The following is a 21,766-nucleotide window of genomic DNA, read 5'->3' as shown; positions in this document are numbered from 1 at the left end:
AGGTGGGTCCCGCTACCCGGCTGTAGGAGCGTCTCCGCACCACAGGGGACACTGTTGTCTTTGATGGTGCTGTCGCCGTCACCTCAGGGTGAAAGGTGGGCCAGTACGGGCTGGGGTAGGCGGCGCTGGGCTGAGGGTAAGGTGTCAGGTATGAGGGCATACCCATCACTGGTCCAGGCGGCCAGTACATAGGTGGATATGGTAAATGTGGCTGACCAGGTACTGCTGCTGGCTGCGGTTCGGTTTGGGGTGCTGCCAGGGGTTCTTCCTTCGTTGGATGAGGATGTGGCAGTGGTGAGAACGGCAGCTGCAGCAGTGATGTATCGGGGGCAGCCACATCTGTCTGTTTGGCCTCAAATGAATTGTCTCTAGGCGGCAGGTGGTACAGTGCAGAAGACACAGAGGAGGGATCTCGGCTGAAAGGCGGTGGAGACTGGACTGACTGTGGCAGCTGCAGGCACTGTAGGTGCGTTGTTAGCTCCTGCACGATGGCTGGGTTGGCAGTTGGCTGGACTGGTAGGACTTTAGCCTCCCGTGGTGTCGACCGTCTTGAGGAATGGCGAGAGGATCGGGAGCTAAAGGGCGTGGATGTTGAAGAGCGCTCCAGCACACGCTCGAGAAGGGCACTTTGCTTCTTCATCGTCTCCAACAGTTGCTGCATGAGCTCCTCTTGGCCTCCAGTCGCTGCTGGGGACTGCCTCTGGGCTGCAGGTACTGATGGTCTGAGGGGGGTCATCTCGGCCTGTCCCTCTTGGCGCCTACTTCTCTCCTCTTCGTGCTCATGTGCGTGCGTGCGTGCGTGCGTGCGTGCATACTGTACTTCATAGCCCTCAAGGTGGGCAGGGCGGCGGGTATCCCTGTGAGGACGATGTGGGGGGGATGGAGCTGGAGTTGGATGCTGAGACATTTCCACGGCAACAACACTGGTCCGGCTCGAAGGACCATGAAAAGGAGGGTAACTGAGAGTGCAGTGTGAGGTGAGCTGCTCCCTGTGTCACTGTGCCTTTGCGCTGTTACAGGGACCTTGCTGTCACCGTGGGGTGTCGGTCAGAACACAATCCAAGCATCCAATTTGGGTTTTTTGTATTTATTAAAACGCACAGCACGACATGAGCACACTTGAATTTACAAATAGGGGGTTTGGTTGATATGATCTGGTTTGGGTGTAGGTATAGGCGAGTTTGTATGTGTTTGTGTGCGGTTGCTGGAAATAAACATATAAACCATAATGAATAAACAGTTATAGATGGATGTAAACATAAACATAAATACATATACATACACATGAACAACACTATTTACAGGGAATATTTGGTTGCATGACTAGATAAACTGTAATAACTTGTTGCCGGTCCGCGTTCATGAGCCCACTAGTAGCGCTAGTGTGCGGTAGCTACATTGGTCTCTTAGCTGCAGCATGCTACATAGCTAACGTCAGCATGCTAAGTGGCTATGCTAAGAAAATAATTCACAGGGCGCCGCCATATTGGGGCGCTACACTGCGCATGTGCTAGTGGAACTCTGATCGTGGACCGGCACCATGGCAACAGAGGAGGGGTTACTCTAAGGTCACGCACGTCACTGTACAGCCACACATGCATTGTATCGTTTATGCTGTGTTCGATACGGCTATGTGGCTATTACGTACAGGCATGGACTAGCATACATATACAAATACGTATCTTAGTGACGGCAGACGGCAGGGAAATTACAGCAATCGTACATGCAACCGTTACTAATGAAAATACTAATAAAGACATGTATACATATATAACAACTATATACAGTTAATTACAAATCTTCCCCTTATTACAAAAGATGCACCCTTAGCCCAACAATGTTTTGCACTTACAGTCGTCACTGACGCACACCGCATTAACTTAAACTGTCCAGGTTCTGACTTCTTCTCGCCGGAGTTGGGGTTGATCTGACGATCGGGGGGGATGCGAGTCTTATATATGCTGACCTGTATCTTTAACCCTATTGGTTGTAAGGTCAGAGGGCAGCCTGGATGGACAGGTCATCTGGCTAATCCTGACCTGGACGAGAAGTTTATGGGTGCGGTCTTTGGTGTACGTGCAACTTGTTGACTTTGGGGTGCATCGGGGGGAGGGGGCGCTCTGCCAGCCTGCTGGAAAAACACAGAACTTGCACAGTGCATTGGTTATCATGTCGAAACTGGTAGTGTGAAATATTTAACTGACTGAAAGTACTTGTGTTTAAATGGGAAAAATACTGCGAGGGTTAACTGACTGAATATAGATGGTGGTGTTAAATGATTACTTTATGAAATTATGTAAGTGTATGTAAATCTGAGTTATACTTCCCTTGGACAACCATTTACACACTGTCTTCTGAGGCAGAGGTTCCCAACTGATGGCCCTTTTATACAATCCCAGAGAGCGGGTGAAAACTCTGAGTTTGTTAACCCTGAGATGAAGGAAACTCTGGGTTTTCCATTCCAGAAAGTGAGGTAACTCAAACTCTGGCTCAGTTACTGTGGTAACTGACTCTGTGAACCTAACCTGCTCGCTGGCAGGCTTTCTTCAACAAACCCTGAGTTTCTCCCAAATTCCTCCCTCCGGTTGAACCTGAAGCAGCTGTCAAACATGGCGTGTCCTTTCGTCGCTAACCCGACCGGCATTGAAGCCAAATTAATTCGCATATCCTTACGTGGGGAGAGGATTTTGAGACCCCCATTAGATGTATTGTCATTCCCCGATGACTACCAAATCGAGCGTTACCGTTTTCCATCCCAATCTATCATTTATCCGAACAACTCCGAAACTGAATATATGGGGAAAGCAACTGTTTGTAAAGCCGTAAGAAAATGTCCCTTGCACTTAACACGGCTACTGCACATTTTCGTAGTGTCTCCTGGGCACAAACCTCTAAGGACCATCAAAGGGGAATTACACAGGATTGCAGGTGACTTGTGTAGAATCATTCAGTTAAAGTTAATGATGATATTTTAAATGATATCGTATTCATGACATTCTGCTGCGACCTCAGACTGGGATCAGTAGTTAGTTTTTATGTTGCAGGGTTTCCCAGTATCATGGGCTGCATCGATGGCACACAGATCCCTATCACTGCTCCTTCAGTTAATGAAGTAGACTATGTGAATAGGAAGTCTTTCCACAGCATTAAAGTGCAGGTACACTGACTATTGTCTCACAATAACAAAGACTATACATCACAATATACTGCAAGTAATATTTCTCATTCTCTACACTGTCAAGATCATATGTGATGCAGCACACTTGATCACAAATGTTGAAGCCAAGTGGCCCAGCATGATATACGAATGATCTGTGCATGATATACGAATGTATCATTAGTGTACCCTGAGCAACAGATTTGCACATGGGAAGTAAAGCTTTGCACAAATATCATTCCCTTGTCTCCCTCTTTTAACACCATTCAAATGTATTCACTGTATAATTAGAGGAGGGTTTGATGGCCACCTGCTTTGCGACAGAGAGTACCCATGCCAGCCCTTTCTGTTGAGCCTTTACCCTGACCCTGAGCTGGTCCCCCAACAACATTCTAGTGTGGCCCACTGCAGGACTAGAGCCTGGGTTGAGATGACAGTAGGCATGCTCAAAGCCTGGCTCCGGCGTCTGCGTAAAGTCAGGGTAACCCCAGAGAGGGCGTGTGACACTATATTGCCATGTGTTGTTCTCCATAATATTGCCACAATTAGAGGAGAGCAGCACCCTGCTGCACAAATGAACGATCCTGAGGAGGACAGTCCCATGCACCCTGCAGATGTCCTGGATGGAGCAGCTGTCTGAGACATAATTTGCCAAAAACATTTCACAGATTAAGATACCACCACCCTCAGCAGTCAAATAAAGAGAAATCAATCACATTTTATTTGATCTTCTTTATTTCCTACAAATGCAAATGCAACAATTACTATACTTAGATTGTTCCAACAATTAACAATTCACCTGTGACCATGCACCCACCTCTAACTGGTGTTCCAGTAATTCAATTTCAGCATAGGCCTTTCTAATCTGCCGCTCCAAGTATACCATTTCTATGTCAGTTTTAGCCATTTTCTTCAGGAGATGCATTTTATACAACTCCTTAATTGGTAACTGAGAAAATATAAGGATGACATTACATTCTACAGTTCTACATGCAAAATTAACCTGGCATTTACTGAACATCTCACTGTGTCAATTTGTGCTGTTGAGGTTGATGGACTCTACTCCTGGTAATGCCCAGTCATGCTCTGTTAAAAAGGATTAGAATGTGTCATCCCTTCAATGTGCATTTTAAACTCAAAATTCCACAAAAGAATGTAAAAACATTTTAATAGGGAGAGAAATATCAGTAGCTACCATACATAATATTAAAATGTAAACCACTGTAGGCCTTTCTGAATCCCTCTCTGTGGCAGCAGACAATGTGTCCTCATCATCATCCTGTAATGAAGAAGAGCATTCTGTTTCAGTATACTTTAAACTACTATATTTGGCAAACTCAAGTGTTAATCTGCTAAACAGGATATTAGGCGAGAGGACATTTGTGTGTCTTAAAACAGCATTCTGTTGGGTGTTAAAGATACTCCAAGTTGAAATAGCCACTGAATGATATTTACTTTGTTTAATATGTCAAATGTGATAAAAAACCAAAACGAGGTACAATCATGAGCCTATAGGCCTATGCAAAATGTGCCTTACCTGTTTGAACTATGTTTTTATATTTCATTTTCAGCAGCTGCCAAGTGCACTTTGTGCCAATGGGATTGCTCCTAAAAGAAAATAGAATTTTATTCAATTACAATCTACCACTTCCACCTGTAATATTAAAAGAGAGTGTGCTTAAGTGTTAAAGGAATGGACTTCTGCATTCAAACTTACACACTGACTCAGGCAGCAATTCTCTTCCACGTCAATTGTCTCGCCTTTGCCGATGCAGTTGTGTTGCCGATGCAGCTTTTTTGGAACCGAAAATTCAGAGTTTCCCATCTCAGGGTTCGTCAACTCAGAGCTCAGGATTAAACTCAGAGTTTGTCAAACCTGCTTTCTGGAATACCCCCGGGGTCTTTCGGGTCTGTGTCCTCTAAATGTTTATTTATTTAAATCCAGATTACAATATCATCACGCTTAGGCCTACATATATCCCACCGAGAAATAATGGTGAAGTGTGATCGTGTGCGGGTCTCATAATCAGAGAAAATAATTCGCTCGGGTGGGTAGCGGTTGGATGATTTATGCGTACATGCGGATTCGAATGATGTGCGTACCACTAGTGCACATAGCCTGAGCTTGTTTTGTAAATGCCTACATTTCGACGTTTGAACGCCTACCTTTACTCGCGAGGGGGCGCTGTGTTCAAACGCCCTTACAATTGCACGGTGAATGTGGATTGTAGAACCATTAACTATTGTTCAAATCTACAACCATCGTACACAAAATATTTGTATTTTTAAATCAGTACAATTCAATGTATAGTTCAATGTCTGCAGGAATATCGTCACAAATGTGTGTGATGTGAATTGTGTTTAGTCTAAAAAAAAGTTCAATTGAATGATTTAACAGTGACACACATAGTACAGCGACATTTGCCAACGACTGTTTCATGTAGAGACGTTATGACTGACTACTCTGAAGAGCACAAGAGCGAGAGGGCTCGATTTCGTAAAGGAAGAGGAACTGTATGCGGAAACAGTAGTAGTGATTTATAATCAGAATCTTTTCGTCTTTTGTAACACAAAAACCAAATGACTCATCTTTTCTTTTTTTTTCTTTTTTTTTTTACCGTTTTTGGCGTCTTGTAACACATAGAATGACCGTTCTAAGGTCTTTCTAAATGTCCTCAATACAAACAAGTTCTTGGTTCTAAATGATCATTTACAATCACTATAAGCCAACGTTTGAGAGTGCAAAACGTAAGCTAACATATGGCGACAAAACATTTGCAATACAGTGATGTGACGTTATCTAGCATTATTACTGTTGTATGAACTATTATCACTGGTATAATATCAAACTTTTTTAGTGTAGACCTGTGAAGCTACTTTTTAACCAGCACCGAGGAACAACAAAAGACATTTCCCCCCTCATGACACAAATGGAAGAAAAAAAGAGAACATCAAGTCATGTGACGCTACTGTATAAAACCTTACCAGGAAAGTACGGAATTAATTTAGAAACCTCCTGCCAGTCTTGATTGAAGACGGAGCACCATAACTTACCTGGATTTCAAGGTTTGATAAAAAGGTCTTTCTATTGCTACTTATTTCTTAATATTAGATTTATATAAATGGAATTGGTTTTCAAGAGAGGGGTGATATACTTTCGATTTCTATCTTATTTTACTGCTTTGTTAGGCGACCTCGCCTCTTCATTGTGCTTTTGCTTTCTATTCATACTTTCTCGGCAGATGATCGTTCATGTTCACTGGTTCACTAGTGCACAACCACCCTGCGCACTGGAAAAAAAGTAACTGAATTTAGGCCTACTGGACATTAAATTACATCGGTTCCACGTGATTTAAAATGGTACTTTTAACGTGAATTGTCCTGTTAAATTGGAATACATTTGTTAAACAGAAACTATTGTTCAAGTAAATTAAGTGTAATGTGCTCACAGTCATTCCGATCTGTTCCTCTCAGTGAACCTGATCTGCTTCTTACAGCCAGTCTGATCTATTCAAGTAATATAACACCAGTTAAAAATAAGTTTCAGTGCTATACCAGTTCTACATGACTCTCTCACTTGTCTCCTTTTTTTTTTTTTTTTTTTTTTTGCAATTATGGAGCTAAACTGGAGAGGACATTTCTGGGAAACCATAACATACAGAGGTTCTCACTATGCCAGTTCTCACTTTGTCCGGCCTTCTTGCCAAACCAGAGGGAATCGCTGTTGCAGTAATGGGCAGACAACAGCCTGTTGGCTTCATACCTCTAAGCACTCCCCAGTGTGTCCATGTAGATGCACAGCCAAGCTGGAAGCATCACTCATAGGATACAAATCTTAGTTTCTGCAGTGGTGCATTCACCCACCATGATGAATACTGATAATCTAAAAACGTACAACGCTCATCCTCCAGCGTAAACAATACTCATCCCTGCTAAAAATCCTTCTTCTCCTCTTTATTCCTCATCATCTTTAACACTGGCCTCCGTTCAGTTTGAATTTCTCTCATTTCAGGTGGTGGCTAAATTCAACTACTTCAGTTTCTTTCTACGCAATTGAGATGGGTAGATCTTAACCTTGATGGGATTCAATTCCTTCTACTAGATTAAATCATATTCAGAAGAGGAAAATAAGTCCAATGTTGAAAATGAACAAACTGTCCATAAGTAAATTGGATGGCCCCTCTGTTTTTTTGTTTTTTTTTGTTTTTTTTTTTAGTGTATGCTTGAAGGATGTTGAGGGCCTTGCTGATTGTTGTGCTCTGTGGGGCGTCGATGGCCCTGACGGACCCAAACCTGGACCTCCACTGGCAGATGTGGAAGAAAACTCACTACAAGTCCTATGAGAATGAGGTGAGATTCTGGAGTTTGATACTGTGAACCATCTTTCCAAAAACTGTGTTCTCCTTTTTGGGTGGGGTCTTCACCACTTCTCAAATTTGTTGGGTTTGGAAAGTGGAAGTTGTTTTCCACCTGAATATGCTTACATATGTAGAACATACGAAGCTGAATGTGACTAACTGAATCTGATTTGTCTTTCGGCAGGTTGAGGAGTTGGGCAGGCGAGAGCTGTGGGAGAGGAACCTGAAATTGATCACCCTCCACAATCTGGAAGCTTCTATGGGCATGCACACATATGACCTGGGCATGAATCACATGGGAGACCTGGTGAGTTTCTGCCCCTCTGGAAAGAACTTTCTTTTTTGCCCTGTCACATTCAGCGAAATCAAGTAGATTTGTGTTTTTACAGTGTAAATGAAAATGTAAAACCATCTTTTTCCTAACTTCAAAGACATTTGAAACAACTTAAATTTAAATGAGTGCAACTTGAGAAGGGCAAACACACACTGAATAGATAGTTTTAGAAGGAAGGATGAGAGAAAAGTAGAAGACACTAACATTCAAACTCAGTTGAATTTTGATTTGACTTCATCTATTATCTCTGAGAATTTATCTTTGCACCACAATGTCATCTTTTGCACAAACAATGCATCGATTAAATTTGGGTCTTCTGAATGTAATAAATATAATGTAACAATTAAGATTAATAACATTCTTAATATGCTAGAAAAGCTTTAATGATAAGACATGCACAGTAGAGGGATATTCTGATTAATTTGTGTCTAGTGTATGCAGACAGATTCTTAATTAGAAAAACGATGCGCTGAGATCATATGAAATCAAAAACTGTGACTGCTTTGGTGCATCCCAAATGTGACCAATATCTGAATGAATCAACTGTATCCCAATATACACTCTGATACTTCCTTTATAGTTTTGACATTCAGCAAGTTTCAGTTTAGTTTTTTAACTGCAACTCTGCCTTCCCACCTTGACTCAGCACATTCCATCTTATAACACAGTGGACATCATGAGACCACACACAGACACGGAAAATGAAATAACTTTAGACACATAACCTTTTTCTTTATGAATGCTTCCCACACATTCACACTAGCAAACCTAAACAACTTCTTAAAAATATTTCTGAAGGTCTGAAAGTCATTTTTTCTCTCTTACTTTTCAGTGCTACCATCTTCTCTTATTCAATAGCTCAAAAGATTATTTGTCTCAATGTCCTTGACCTAGAAAGTCATAACTAATCAGCCTGTTGATGTCAGTGCCAATTCCTCACAACTTAATGAAAGCAGGCCCCACCCATCTAAGTGTCAATGTGATAAGCATTGTTGTAGTCAAGACCACCTAAACCGAGACCAAGTCATCACCAAGAACAGAGTGTATTGAGACCAAGACAAGACCAAAACTTTGAGGGGTTGAGACCAAGTCAAGACCAAGGCAAGGCTGAGATCGAGTCAAGACCAGGACCAGACCAATGCTAGTCCCACACTGCATGACACACTTAGGGTAAAATGTGGAAAATGCAAACCATATGCACTTCTCAAATTGATCTGAAAGATCCACATTCCCATAAAAAAACCCACATACAAACAAACATTAAGAGCTAAAATCAGACTTTATTCAGATCCCCTTTTCTATGTATTATCATCCAGCTAACACAATACAATTTTCTGTGCAAGACGTTTTCTGACTTCACATGTTTTCTGATTTCACAAATTTCTGACATATTTCGCGACTGTATTTATGTGTTTATTTTATCATTGCTAGAGTGTTATTGACATATAAGATGAACATCCTTTGGTTGGTCCTTAGGACTTAGCCTGACCTTTATAGCTGACCCCAAAAAACACTTTTCATGTGCTACATGATTTCACAAATTTCTGAGAAGTTTCAAAACTGTATTTATGTGTTAATTTCATCAATACCAGGGTGTTATTTATATTTAAGATGAAATGACATGTCTACATCCGTTAGTCGCTAGGATAAGGCCTGACCTTTAAAGTTGACCCTGACTCATTTTAGATATATATTCCAGTTTCACTTTTTTTGAGAAATTTCACAATCATACTTTTATGGTCATTTCATCGATACTAGTAAGTTATTGAAATCTAAGTTGAAATAAAATGTCTAGATGCCTGGTTGGTCACTAGAACTTGGTCGAACCTTTGAACAGAGAGGTCCCAAAATGTGTTAACAAATGTTGTTGTTATTATTCAGAAGAGCAATCCTGAGTAATCCTTTGTTGACCATGCCTGGCCTTATACTTCACCGATATTCTGCCGGCAACACACAAATTACCCTTCAGTATATGTGAACTTCCGAAGGACTTTTATTTTGAAACGGCATCTCCGCGCAAGACGAACGGTGGAATAAACAGTACGATGCAACAACATGGCTTAAATTGTTATTCATTTGCATTTACTGTCATGTTCGAATACAAGGCAGGATAACATAATGTGCAAGAAGTTTATATAACTTTTAATGAGATAGCGATCTAGCCATATGGTGAATGTCAGGCGAGTGTCTAATATCAAGCTACCTTCATCACGGTTATCCCAGCGGTTGTGGTCTCGACCAGTCTTGAAATAAAATTCCGAGTCCTCTATGTTTGAGACCGAGACAAGACCGAGTAAAAATGCGGTCGATTCCGAGACAAGACTGAGACCTTCAAAAAGTGGTCTCCAGACCAAGACCGATCTCCAGTACTACAACACTGGTGATAAGAGCTCTGATCTCATTAGAAAAATCATTTTGTCTCCATAAGTTTTCAGTGCTACTTTCACCTATCTGCTTGAGCAGTATTTTTTTTAATGTTTCCCAGGAAGTCATTTTCTTCAGAAGGGTTGAGGATTCTGTGAAAGAGGTGAAGAATGCAGTCATAGAAAGAATTCTTCATCTTCTTCCTCAACTCTTGGACACTGATTCATGATGAAGTTATAACACGCCAGAGACCACTGGTTGAACCCTTATAATTAGTACCAGTTAATAAAGAGAAGAGATGTAACAGAAAGAGTAAAGTCCATTCAAAACAAAACAGTGTCATTAACACAAACCACATATGCCAGGGAACGACCCAGAGAAAAGATAGCAAGTGGAATGGGAAAGCGACGAGAAAATCACAGATTCCAACAGATTGGTGATTGTAATGTGAATTTCTGTGTATGAATTTGCTGTTCTCTTCCTGTGTTTCTCCAACTGACAGACGACTGAGGAAATCCTGCAGCACTTTGCGGGGACTCGAGTGTCAAAGAACCTGAAAAGAGGACCCACAGAATTTGTTAGCACAGATGGGGTGTCACTCCCTGACTCCATTGACTGGAAGGAAAAGGGATACGTCACAGATGTAAAGAACCAGGTCGATCCATGTCTTTTTCATAGTATATTTTTTCTTTTGAGGATAAAGATGTTTTTCTCACCTGTGAGCATGCCGTGCAATGTTGTTCAGGCTTCAAGCCAATCATTCAGAGCTAGGATATGGTTTAGCTGTACAGTGTGTTAATTTCATGTGTTAGCATACTGCATGGATTCTGCCTTAACACTGAACGTGTTAACCGCTTTCAGCCACAGATCTGTGACTATGTAGCCCTCAAAACGCCGAACTCATGACTGGAACATGATCTTTTTCAATTTCATTTCCTCTCTCTCTCTCTCTCCCCCTTTATTTTCGTTTTCTTTGTGCTACCATGAAGTACAATGTTGTGAATTGTTCCCTCACTTGCACCACAACTTCCTCATAATCTTGTAACATACGTTTATGAAGAAGCTGTCTTAACATAAAGCTGTCACAGCAGTTTTGTTAAAAGGAGCTTTGAACCGTATGATCTGGAACCTAATTTGGCAACTGCACTAAAAACTGAACTTTGGCACTTTCTGTTTGTTCGCCAGGGGTCTTGTGGTTCCTGCTGGGCATTCAGCGTAGCTGGGGCTCTGGAGGGCCAAATGAAGAAAACCACAGGACGTCTGTTCTCTCTCAGTCCTCAGAACCTGGTGGACTGCTCCTCCAAGTATGGGAACTTGGGCTGCAATGGGGGATACATTGACATGGCCTTTAAATATGTTGTTGAGAATGGCATAGAATCTGATGCATCTTATCCTTATGTTGGTGTGGTAAGTTGGATTGTGGTGATGTGATTTCTGTAGTAGATTTTGGGCATTCTGTTTTGATTCACATGTTGTTTAACTTTTTTAACAACTGTCTCCTGTCCTTGTAGCAACAACAATGCCATTACGATCCTTCAAAGCGTGCTGCCAATTGTTCTTCTTATAACTATGTAGCTCAAGGAGATGAACAAGCACTGAAGGAAGCAGTGGCCACCATTGGCCCAATCTCTGTTGTCATAGATGCCACTCGCCCTCAGTTTATCCTGTATCGTAGTGGTACGTTAAAGCTCAAGCACAATGTAACAACCGTTAAACACCTGACAAATGGAGATGTTGTTGATGTTGATGACAGTTAATGCTGTGTGACTTGGTTTAAATTGCTAACATTCATTTCACTCTCACATTTTGATTAACTACAGGTGTTTACAATGATCCATCTTGCACTCAACGCATAAATCACGCAGTCCTGGCAGTAGGTTATGGGACACTGAACGGACAAGATTATTGGCTGGTGAAAAACAGGTAGAAGTTGACCTATTGTTGTATTGTTTTGAATAAACATTTGTTGATGTGATGTGTTGTAGATAAGTAAAAGTTTCTCCATATTTGTGACCTGAGCTAAATGTTTATCCTTTCACAGCTGGGGAACAACCTTTGGAGAGGGCGGTTACATTAAAATGTCACGGAATAAAGGAAACCAGTGTGGCATCGCTTCATACGCCTGGTATCCAATCATGTGAACAGTGGGAAAACACACACACAAAAACGTTTTTAGTAATTTGCTGTATCAACTTGCAACCAATGACAAGTTTGATTCTGTTTATACTTTTGTATTAAAGATTTTTTAACAGAATCAAATAAATATAGTTTTTGTTAGAGTTTTATTTTCTGTATTATTTAGTTTTAGTCAATGTTAATTACTGACATGTATTTCACTTCTCACAGGGTCACCCAGTAAATAACATGAAAGACTTTTCATTTATGTTTTGCCTCAGAACTTCCCACATGTAAAAATAAGATGGAATTACCTCAAACCAAAGGCCATACAAGTGAAGGAATAGGGAAATAAACTGCAATATCTGATCATCTTACAAATGACTCCATTTTTTATTTCAGGTGCAACATCACAACAACATCACAACAAACAGTTGTCCATGAGGTATCCAAAGATTTAAAAATTCTTTAAAAATTGGTACACAATATCCTGCTATGACTGACATTTAAACTGTTGCGATTAAAGCCTTTGGTTGGTCAGCAACATTCATTAGTGATGAGTGAGAATGGAAAAGCACAATGAAATGGGAATAGCAGAAATTCTCACAATGTAACATTAATATCCACTTCAGTAATATCAGCGCCGCCCCCCCCCCCCCACCTCAAAGTTTTTGTCTTTCTGAAGTGATCTTAATCACAGGCATTGACTCTGAAGTTTTCATCATCAAGTTTCAGATTTTTTTCCCTTTAGGTTCAAATTTTTCCTCCCACATTTCAGTTCCCACTGTATATTCACCCACTGAATCCTACACACAAACATCTTATGTAGGCACTTGTGTCCTTGGGGGTGAGTGGCTCAGATAAGCTCCGTCCAGGGATGCCTTCAGCCACTGGTTGCTCAGTGTTATGGCTCAGGGCCAGCTCCTCTGCCTCTGTCAGAGATGGTGGTAGTGGCCCTCCACCCATTTTGTGGGCCTCGTCTTCTTTCTGTTAACTGAATAGAACTCAAATCAGCTAAGCAGGATATTAGGCGAGAGGACATTTATGTGTCTTAAAACAGCATTCTGTTGGGTGTTAAAGATACTCCAAGTTGAAATAGCCACTGAATGATATTTACTTTGTTTAATATGTAATACATGATTAAAACCAAAATGAGATACATTCAAGAGCTTATAGGCCGAAGCAAAATATGCCTTACCTGTTTGAACTATGTTTTTATATTTCATTTTCAGCTGCTGCATAGTGTGCGTTGTGCCCATGGGATTGTACCTAAATGAAAATAGCATTTTATTCAATGACATTCCACCACTTTGATTCTGTAATATTAAAAGAAAGTATGGTTAGATGCTAAATGAATAGACTAACTTATGCATGGACTAACTTATGCATGCATTCAAACTTATGCATGGTCTCTCCTTTGCCGCTGTAGCTGTGTTGCTTTTTTTTTGTTGAAAATGCTCGCCATAAGCAGGTATCAGAATTTCTAACTCCAGTGGGGTGAAGCAGGACAACTTTTTTGTGTTCGCCGGTTGCCATGGTGAATCGTAGTATCGGAGCTCCAGTGATGATGGCTTTTTATAGTGATGATCGCTTAACTCAGAGTGAACTAACTCAGATCAGCTTTTTTGGAAGAGAAAACTCTGAGTTTCCCATCTCAGGGTTCATCAACTCAGAGTTCAGGATTAGACTCAGAGTTTCTTAAACCTCCTTTCTGGAATACCCCTAGGTCTATGAGAGTCACAGTGTGAAACATATGACACAACATCAAGGATTCAACGTGAGCTTGTAGCAACTCATTATGTAACAATGGCACATAAAGTGTAAGAAAAACTCATAATGTAATAATATGCCTATAATGTAATAAAAATGTTGATCACATAATGTGACATCTTTTTCTGCATTATGTAATACGTTATTACATTATATGCCAGTTACTACATTATTAAGTGAGTAATAGTTGTTTTAGTGAATAATGTAATGACGTGAACACATTATGTGATAAAATGCCCAAATTGTTCTCTAAATGATCATTTCTAAATGTATTTCAGATGTTGATCGTAAACCTTTGACTAGCTGTTCAGATGATAAAACACAATTATTTCTAGCTAACTCAGACTATGGCAATTACACTTTTACACACTCACTTAAATTACCCCATTAAAGTCTGAAGTTAATACAATAAAATGTTAATAAAATGTGACTTTTATGAAAATTTTTTCTGAGAAAATTCTAACTTTTCAAATACAATCCCTATTCTGCAATAGAAGAAAAACCAACATTGTGAAAGACAGCAGTAGGTAGATTATTGCTATAAAGTGAAATGTATTATCTGGTCACCTGTTTAAATACTGGTAATAATCGGAATTGTCAGCGCCATGTAACAACTTTGAGAAAAAAGAATAGAATCGACAATAGAATATATTTTTTTAATTCTTTATTTAACACTCAGTCATCTTTTTGTTGACTTAGAAATCTTAACTACTAAACAACTTTTCAGTGGGGTAACAGTTTGCTACTGTATGTGCCACACAGAACATAGCTAGGTAACCAGCTGACGTTACCGCCAACTAAATTGTAATGTTACTCAGTTTGAACGTCCCCTCCTGGGGACGTGAACAATAATAATCCACCGATTCATCTAACTTATTTGGGATAACTGATCAAAGATATCCCATACTGTCAAAATAAATCCCGCTTCCTCTTTTATGATTGGCTGTCTCAGAGAAAGCTGGCACTGACGAGCAGTGTTCCACTGCATCTTTCCTAAAAGTCAAACTATTTTTGACTCCAGTGCAGTCAATTCTATTTGACAGTCATTCTTGACTAGCTTTTGCCGAATAGTGCAAGAAACTCTAATAATGGAGAGTGGTTGTTATGTTGTGTATTATGGTTATGGTTCTGCTCTAAACTATTAGAACTTCAATTTCAAAAAATGCAGTACTGATGAAACCTGACAATTGTTTGACGATAATTTACAAACGAATCAGTTGGGTTTTAAACCTCAGTATTGGAATCTTATGTGACAGTGGCAAAAAATATTTTGCTTACACCAAGTGATAATTGTTAGTACTACCAAAATAGACCTTGGGTTGAGATGACGCAACAAAAGCAATAGACCATACACCAAAAAATGGCGTCCAGTATAGGTTTGCTCTATCTTTGAATTTAATAATTTGTTAAGCATTGATATAAATGTTCGGCATTGAATTTACTTATATTGCTGTTGCAGTTAAGAGTTTTAAAAATTTTCATTCTGTAAAGTATCACTTTTAACAGCTTTGTACTTCATGTTTTTGTGTAGGTATTTTAGTGTGTAAAATGTAGTAGAGGTTTAGATGTTAGTTTCTTTATTACTCACTGCTCAGTATATGTATATGTGACAAATAAAGTGCTTCTTCTTCTCTTCTTCCCTCTTAGTTTTTCAAGATTTACGAAAATACTGTAAATCACTTTCAAGGATCAGCCCTAAAATATAGTTGCCTATCATGTTCTCGTCATACGCTCCTTGGTGGTGGTGTTCAAAGTCCAGTATATCGGTGGAAGTGCTTGCCTTGGTCCTCCAAGTACACTCCCATGTTGTCCCTGAATTTATAAAGATGAGCATCAAGGATATGGACTTTAAGGGACATCCTACAGCCCATTTTGCTATAGTTCTTCACCCATCTTGATAAATTCAGGGAGAACATGAAAGGGTACTTGGAAGAGCAAGGCGAGCACCTCCACTAGGATATACTGGACTTTGAACGCTGCTACATGCTACAACTATATGGCAAGAACATCATGGGAGACTATATTTGGGTGCTGGTTAGTGAAAGTGATTTACAGTATTATCTTTTGAGGTCACTTTTGAATGACTTTAATAGAAATAAATGATCATTTTGATTCATATATTGTTTTTTTTCTGACTTTATGTAAATGAAAATGTGCAAATTCACCCGTTTTCCCATTGGAAATTGGTACATTTCAAGATATCATTGTCCAGATCACAAAAGCAAAGTTTGAAGAGAATAACAGCCATCTTCTATACTTTATAGGCATAAGCAATTGGGAAATAACACTTACTACCCAGAAAAAAAAGGAAAAATTTGTTACACAGTGTAATCACATGGTGATGGTGGATTATAGAACCATTAAATAGTGTTCATCAAAACTACAACCATAATACACAAAATATTTGTATTTTTAAATCAGTATGTTTGTTGAGTTCAATGTCTTCTGCTCTGATCGCAAGAATATCGTCACAAATGTAGCCTACTTTAACTGTCCTTATATCATGAGGGTCTCTTTAATCTACAAAAAAAGTTAACGACTTAAAATGAATGATTTAGTAGTGATATATATATATAAGATATAAACAAAATGACTCATCTTTTTTTACCACTTTCAACCTCTTGTAAGAAACGAGATCATGGATTCTCAGCAGTTTAGCTGAATTAAATCGTTCTGTACTCCACTATCGATCTGATTAAAGGTTTCTTTTCAGTTAGAGGATACACCAATGAGGACTGACGATCTCAGCTTTAACAAGACTGTTATAACATAACTCTTACAACTGTTATAACATCATTCTTAAGCATGACAGACTCAAATCATTATCTTTTTTACACTCCTTGTAGGACAAGCTTTTTGTCTTGTCCTATTTATCATAACAGAAATTACCGTTCTAATCAGAACTTCTAATAGAACAGATTTCTAAATGTCGTCATTACATAAACATTTAGGTGTTTCAAAACTAAATAGGTTCTTAATTCTAAATGGTCATTTACAATCACTATAAGACAAAGCCATAGCCTATAGTTGTCGTATAGTGATTACAGTGTTGTACAGATGGCGACAAAACATGTGACACCTGTTTGCAAAGTTATGGAAGGTTTTCTGGTATTATTACTGTTGTATCAACTGGTATAATATCAAGCTTTTTTCTCGTGCAGTTCTTAGAAGCTACTTTTTAGACACTCCAAGTCTTATGAGAATGAGGTGAGATTGTGGAGTTTGACACTGTGAGCCATTTTTCCAAATGCTGAGTTCTCCTATTTGGGTGAGGTCTTCACCACTTCTCAAATTTGTTGAGTTTGGAAAGTGGAAGTTGTTTTTCACCTAAATATGCTTACATGTGTAGAATATATGAAGCTGAATGTGACTAACTGAATTTGCTTGTTCTTTCGGCAGGTTGGGGAGCTGGGCATGGGGGGCTGTGGGAGAGGAACTTGAGATTGACCACCCTCCACAATCTGGAAGCTTCTATGGGCATGCACACATATGACCTGGGCATGAGTCACATGGGAGACCTGGTATGTTTGACCTTTTTTCTGGTAAGAACTTTCTTTTTTGCCCTGTCACAATCAGATATATATATATCATCATGGAAGGACAAGCTCCTGCACCACACATACCACCGTGAAATAGGGGAAGTGGCTGACATCGAGAAATCCTTCCAGTGGCTGGACAAGGCTGGATTGAAGGACAGCACAGAGGCCCTGTTAATGGCAGCACAGGAACAAGCCCTCAGTACAAGAGCAATAGAGGCCGAGGTCTACCACACCAGGCAGGACCCCAGGTGCAGGCTCTGCAAAGATGCCCCTGAGGCAATCCAGCACATAACAGCAGTGTAAGACACTAGCAGGCAGGGTGTACAAGTAATGCCATAACTAAGTGGCTGGCATAACTTTGTGGAAAATTTCAGTAGAACTAAACATTTCTGTCGATTCTGTGACATTGACAGAGATACATTTGAATCAAACCCACTGTCAACAGTTACCACAAGAACTGCTGAGAATTATCAAGAAACTGTGAAGAACTTGCAAAACAGAGAAACCACTGACAAGAACAGTGCAAGGGGGTTCAAGTGTGATTCCGTTTCCAATCAGTTTCGATACTTGTGTATGTGTATACGCCTGGTTTTCCGCCTAGCATGGGAAATGACCTCTTTGAAGGTGTTGTGTCCTTTGATTTTGCGTTGTCAATAAATCATTTAGTTTTTCAGGAAAGGCATTTTATGCATTCAAAGTTAAACAGGTCCATCAGTCAATTTCAGTTTCTTGGTAATGATGCTATTGACAAACCACCAGAAATAAATCCAGGCAGTGAAAAACTATGCTGTCCATAACTGGTGCCTTTTTAGAGTGCTACCTCTGCTACTTGGGGACAGAATACAAAACCCAGATCATAGTAAAGTATGGCAACTGGTTTTGCTCCTTCGACAAATAGTTGGATACATATGTGCTCCAACTACAACTGTAGATCAAGTGGCATATTTGTATGCCTTATCAGTACAACACAGAAATTCAAGATGCAGCTTAACAATTAAATTTTTCCTCTTAACAGCACCTTTTCTACCAATGATGTAACTGTCAAAGGCACAAAGTAAAGAAAGGGACTGTATGTTGTCATTGGAAGGGAAGAAGATGTATTGCTTGTTGGGGAAATCAGACTTGTATTGATTCACAGTGAATCTCAAGTATATTTTGTAAAGAGACAACAGGCAGTTCTGGAAGTTCATATGGATGTCTATTCATTGCATGACATAGAGCAGGGCTCCCCTTTTGTTTGTCCTAGACATGAAGAACTTGACTATTACCCCCTGCCAGAAGACAAGGTTTATGGTTTGTCAATGCCAATCCCTCACCACTCATTCCCTTCTTTGTAGAGCCATGACTGAAGAGATAAAGGAGGCGATCCTGCAGGTATTACCTGTTTTGGCAGGGGAAACATTATCCTTGCTTCTGACCAGACTAAATTTACCGTACATTGAAGAAGAGGATCTATCAGAACACCTCCGACCCATTGAATCACGAAAACTCTTAAGCGCATGGAGTATTGATGGTATTTGTCTCTGTGTTTCTTTCTTTTTTTAAAGACTAACCAGTGTTTGTATCTTGTTCCACATTGTAAATGTTTTTTAAGAGACTAACCATAGGTTAGTCCATAGGTTTATAACGTGTTCCACATTGTATATGTGAATATGTTATGGTTTTGTCTGTTTCATAGTAACGACATGAACATGTTTTTATATTGTGAAGTAAATGGGCCATATGCATATCTGAAATGTTTTCAGGGCAGCCAAGGTGTGGTGCAAATTTACAGTCATCAGACAGTTCATCTTCAGACTTCACAAGTAGTCCATCACTTCAGAATTTGTCCTCTTCTTCCAGCCCACCGAGCACAAATAGCAGTTCCAGCACAGTTGACTTAAATCTTGGCCAGACTGTTTCCAGGTCCCCTGGAGCAAAATGCCACATGCTATATCAATGGCTATACATTCACAGAAGCGTCCTGCTCCGAGAGATCGGAGGGAAATGATCAGGATGAAATGAGAGTGAATGAAGTCAGTCCTAAAAGATCTTATTGCATTGCTGTTGCCAAGAAAATGGTTAATCAAAATCCCCAAAGCTTTGCAGACGTCACCAGAATCGGAAGTGGTTATGCTTCCTTTGTGAATCAGCTGAAAACACAAATTGAACACCAGAATAGAGACCATGTGACAGCACGACACAGGAGAGAGAAAAGACTTCCAAGCTCACCCACCACCATGAACACCAAAGGGCCATCAGACCAGTATAGGTGTGTCAGATGGCAGCTGGACTGTCATGCTGGGGAAACCGTGGCCAGTCTCAAGGAAAAGCAAACACAAATGCAGGAGTTGTATTCCAGGGAGGGTCCAGTAGGAGCAGATAGAGGATGTCTCAGCCAGCTCATGCAGATTACATACTACCTGCAACGTAAATCTATCAACACAAACGCACCACCATCAATTGCCTAGCTGAGAAGTGACTAGCCATATCGCCTCACCCAGAAAGAACTCTACAATCACTTCCAGCAGCTTACAGACATACCCATCCTGGAAAGAATGGATGCAACAACTGAAGAAAAGGGAAGGATGATCCTCCAGTTCTTCCACCAAAAGCCAACAAATGCAGAGGTGAAGCAGGTCCTGTCCATTTTTAGTGCCAGTGGATATGCCATACTTGGACCATGTGTTGTCCTCTGCTTAATGGCACACTTCAAGGAAATCCCTGATGCACTACTGCTACAAGTCGATGTAGGTGTTACAATTTCTCTTTATCTATCTATGTCTGTCTGTATCTATCTGTCTGTCTATCTGTGTTTATGTGTCTATTTTATCTGTCTCTCTAATCAATTGTATAATATTCCGTTATGCTATTCTTCTTTTTAAGGAAACTGCTACTCCTGCAGATGTGGAAAGATTGACTTCTTTACCAGACTCCCCAAGATTAATCATTCAATGTGAGTGCACCAATTTAGTTGCACATTTTCAATAGGTCCAAAGGATGACACAACACCATGATAACAGTTTGTAAGAACTTGTCTTCAAGTGTTGCCTGTGCAGGAAGCTCAGTCAGGCAGAAGTCTGTGTGAACCAACAGAGCTCTGTCAGAGAGAACAGACTGACAGACAAAGAGTACACATAATATACAATAGACAGCCTTTTCAGTTGGCATACTATATTCTCCCTTTTAGTAACAATCTTATCATCTAACTGCAGTTTTTAGTAGCAAATGTCAGAGAAATAAATATTCGGAATACCGTATTTGGATTCGGCTCCCCCCTAACACAGACACACACACACACACACACACACACACACACAAAACACACTCACACACACACATATAAATATACATTCATACATACATACACACACACACACACACACACACACACACACACACACACACACACATATATATATATGTATATGTATATATATATGTATATATCTTTTAAACCAAAAATGGACAATCCTGCAAAGCCTCATTCAGTGTAACTGAATACGTAAAATACAACAATCATTGTCAAGACTTTAAAGGTGCGTCCTGAGAAGGATAAATACACACTGAATAGTAGTTTTAGAAGGAAGGAAGGAACACAAGCAGAAGACACTAACATTTAAACTCAGTTGACTTTTGACAGTTGACAGTTGACTTTTGAATGGACTTAATCCATTATCTCTGACTATTTGTATTTGCATCACAATGTCACCTTTTGCATGAACAATGCATCGATTAAATTTGGGTCCTCTGAATGTAATAAATATAACGTAACAATTAATATTAAGAACATTCTTAATATGCTACAAAAGCTTTAATGGAAAGATATGAGGAAGAAGAAGAAGAAGAAGAAGAAGAAGAAGAAGAAGAAGAAGAAGAAGAGAAGAAGTACTTTGTTTGTCACACACACACTAAGCAATGAGCAGTGAAATGGAACCTCTGCATTTAATCCATCCTAACACCAGTGAGCACACACACACAACACAAGCCAGTGCCAATTTCTTACAACTTAATGAAAGCAGGCCCCAACCATTTAAGTGTCAATGTGATAAGAGCTGTAATCTCATTTGGAAAAATCATTGTCTCTCGCTAACTTTTCAGTGCTACTCTCACCTATCTGCTTGAGCAGTATTTTTTGAGTGTTTCCCAG

General features: G+C 39.9%; 1 protein-coding gene across 1 annotated transcript; it reads left to right on the top strand.

The window, feature by feature from the left end:
- Nucleotides 1-6,175: 6,175 nt before the first annotated feature.
- On the top strand, nt 6,176-12,467 carry LOC115821246 (cathepsin S-like). Its single transcript, XM_030785022.1, has 8 exons — nt 6,176-6,223; nt 7,374-7,507; nt 7,700-7,822; nt 10,716-10,868; nt 11,399-11,620; nt 11,725-11,890; nt 12,034-12,136; nt 12,255-12,467. The coding sequence occupies exons 2-8, from the start codon at nt 7,388-7,390 to the stop codon at nt 12,352-12,354; spliced, it is 987 nt and encodes a 328-aa protein (XP_030640882.1). The 5' UTR covers nt 6,176-6,223; nt 7,374-7,387; the 3' UTR covers nt 12,355-12,467.
- Nucleotides 12,468-21,766: the final 9,299 nt, after the last annotated feature.

This window comes from Chanos chanos, chromosome 9 (assembly GCF_902362185.1).
Source record: "Chanos chanos chromosome 9, fChaCha1.1, whole genome shotgun sequence".
Classification (NCBI taxonomy): Eukaryota; Metazoa; Chordata; class Actinopteri; order Gonorynchiformes; family Chanidae; genus Chanos; species Chanos chanos.
This window is presented reverse-complemented; position numbering and strand designations above follow the sequence as displayed.